Source organism: Atta cephalotes (genome assembly GCF_000143395.1).
Source record: "Atta cephalotes unplaced genomic scaffold scaffold00004, whole genome shotgun sequence".
In the NCBI taxonomy this organism is placed as follows: domain Eukaryota; kingdom Metazoa; phylum Arthropoda; class Insecta; order Hymenoptera; family Formicidae; genus Atta; species Atta cephalotes.
This window is the reverse complement of record NW_012130068.1, coordinates 7,929,348-7,932,037: the sequence shown is the minus strand read 5'-3', so window position 1 is coordinate 7,932,037 and position 2,690 is coordinate 7,929,348. Positions and strand designations below refer to the sequence as shown.

Below are 2,690 nucleotides of genomic sequence, written 5' to 3'. Positions count from 1 at the left end.
CAATTTAGAAAAAATTGTATAAACAATGTGCTTATCACAAAATCGATCTTTTTATTTTAAACATATCAATGAATGTATAATGATTTTAAGATTATGCAACGAATATTATTTTCTCTAGTTTTAATGCATACGACAGCGAGTCTTTTCGTGGTAAAACCAATTATGCTAACCCTGATGGCGGATGATATCATTAATATAACAAAATCTTCCATTCCATTCGAGTCGAGATTACCCTTCCACGTAGAATACGGCAAGAAATTCAATCAGTATATATATCCAATAGCAGTGCATAGTTATGCGGCCGTAGTCGCTCATTCGTTTGCCACAGTCGTGGCTGATGCATTGTATTATACCCTCATTCAACATGCTTGCGGAATGTTCTCCATTATTGGGTAAAAATGATCTCTCTTGATTATAAAAAGATAACAATGCTCTTCATAAATTTGTTTATTTCTTCGACAACTTATAAAATCTTAGTTTTTCAAAAGCATCGATATTTTTCTTGACTTTACAGAAATGTATTGGAAAACATTGGAAAAAATGACACGGACCAGTTGGACGCAAAATCAGATAAAATTAAAGACGACAATTATTATAAAACTTTACACTGTTTACGTAGACATCTCGATGTAATAGAGTACGTATGAAGAAATATCAAGTAACGACTCCTATTTTTATCACGTGTGTGATACTTCATATTAATTATAATTATTTAGTGTTCTCATTTCACAGATTTGGAACACATTGAACTCTGCACTCATTTCTACCGTTGTGTGATATTTACATATTAATTATAATTATTTAGTGTTCTTATTTCGCAGATTTGCGGAACATATTGAATCTGTGTATACGAAGATATTTCTGATAAATCTTAACTTTAACATGATTATGGGCAGTTTATATGGTATACAAGTACGTATCAATTTTTTCCTCTTTACGTTCTAAATACTTTTAGTATAGAATGGAATGGAATGAGAATTTTCGCGAAGATAAAAACAAATTTGAGAAAAATAACCATTTTTAGCTTTCATTTAATAATCGCGATTCAATATATTGAATAGCTATAGTGCGTTAATCGAAAGAAGTAAGGACAGTAATTATAAATATGCATTTTAGATGTTGATAAATCTTGACAAGAACGTGAATGACATCGTTGCACCTATTAGTATGTATTTTGGACAACTCATTCATTTGTTTCTACATTTCTGGCAAGGTCAATTTCTACTGGATTACAGCATCCTTCCATACGAATCTATGTAAGAATCTATGTAAATTTATTCAATTCGGTAGTCTAATTACCTCCTTTTTCTTTCTTTTTTCTAAGCCCTAAAGAAAAACTTAAATAAAAGTGTATGTTTATTTTATATTTTGGACATATTACAATTGCTACAAATAATCGCATATTAATAATTCTACTTTAATTCTAATTTTATTACAACTGACCCTTTATATGTACACAAGCAAATAAAAAAACAGATTTTAGCTTTCTATGTTTGGATAATAAGATAGAAATCTAGTATAAATTATAAATACTTGCTAGATTTATCGTTAATCATTTTAATTTTAATTTTTCTCATTTCATATAATAGCTGCAGAACGAATTGGTATTACACTTCGCAAAGATGTCGAAAACTTCTGCTCCTAATGATGTATAGAACAATAATACCTTGCAAAATAACAGCTGGTAAACTAATGATTCTATCCATCGATAACTTTGGCATGGTAAACATATAACTGCATTATTGTATTTTATTTTTTGTTATTATAATGGCAGTTTACCGAAAAAACTTTTCTTTCTTAAAGGTTGTGAAGACTTCTCTGTCTTACCTTGTTTCGTTCTATACAATGATGATTTAGCGCATTTAAATATTTATTCAAAAACTTCTTAAATTAAAAACATATTTCTTTAACCCGAATCACCTCTTTTTTTTATATAAACAATCACCTTTTTTTTTATATCTCTTTTTTATATCTCTTTCAATATTATCAATAATACATTGTATTCCGATTTATTATGTCATTTAAGAACATTATGGATCTAGATTTAATCATATTTTTTGAAAAAAAGTAAATAAAAACTAAATAAATATTAAACGGAATAAACACGTTAAGTATAGTTTGTTATGGCAATATATCTAAAAGATAAAGATTTTAATTATCATAATGCATTTTTATCATAGGTTTTCACCTTTGTGAACATGGCACTCCTCGATTTTCTATGAATTAAATTTTTTATAAAAAATGATAGTATTTCGTTTGTAATTGTTTGTAGTAACAACAGTTTTGTTTGTAGTTTCATATAACAAAAATATAATAAAATTTTTTTTTTAAATGACTATCACCCGAGTTTGGGTAAAAAAAATTTTTAATGTATCAGAATCGTTTGTAATTGTTTGTATGTAGTGATTTTCCGGTCGTTTGTAGTTGCACCGTTTAAAAGTTACCGCAAATTTACAATATTACGTACCTTCGGTGTTTTCAACGACGCAACTACAAACCAGCAAATCGCTACAAACAATTACAAACAAACAAACAATTACAATTCTAAGGAAAATATCACAAATGGATTAGAGATATTTCAAAAATTGGCAAACAACTACAAATGAAATATTATCACATTTTTTTATAATATAAAACAAATTTAATTAATAAACAATAGAGTGCTAGGTTCACAAAGATCAGATTTTCAA

General features: G+C 27.7%; 1 protein-coding gene across 1 annotated transcript; it reads left to right on the top strand.

Annotated features, from left to right (window-relative positions):
- Positions 1-123: 123 nt before the first annotated feature.
- LOC105626184 lies at positions 124-1,857 on the top strand. The gene is made up of 6 exons (XM_012207493.1): positions 124-392; positions 515-637; positions 822-912; positions 1,117-1,256; positions 1,590-1,722; positions 1,804-1,857. Exons 1-6 carry the CDS (start codon positions 124-126, stop codon positions 1,855-1,857), a joined length of 810 nt encoding a protein of 269 aa, XP_012062883.1.
- Positions 1,858-2,690: the final 833 nt, after the last annotated feature.

Bases quoted from the DNA above. Each gene is read 5' to 3' on its own strand.
- LOC105626184 (XM_012207493.1), top strand. From the start codon at position 124: ATGCATACGACAGCGAGTCTTTTCGTGGTAAAACCAATTATGCTAACC. The intron at 913-1,116 runs GTACGTATCAAT...TATGCATTTTAG, and splicing joins GCAGTTTATATGGTATACAA to ATGTTGATAAATCTTGACAA. The intron at 1,723-1,803 runs GTAAACATATAA...TCTTTCTTAAAG, and splicing joins CCATCGATAACTTTGGCATG to GTTGTGAAGACTTCTCTGTC.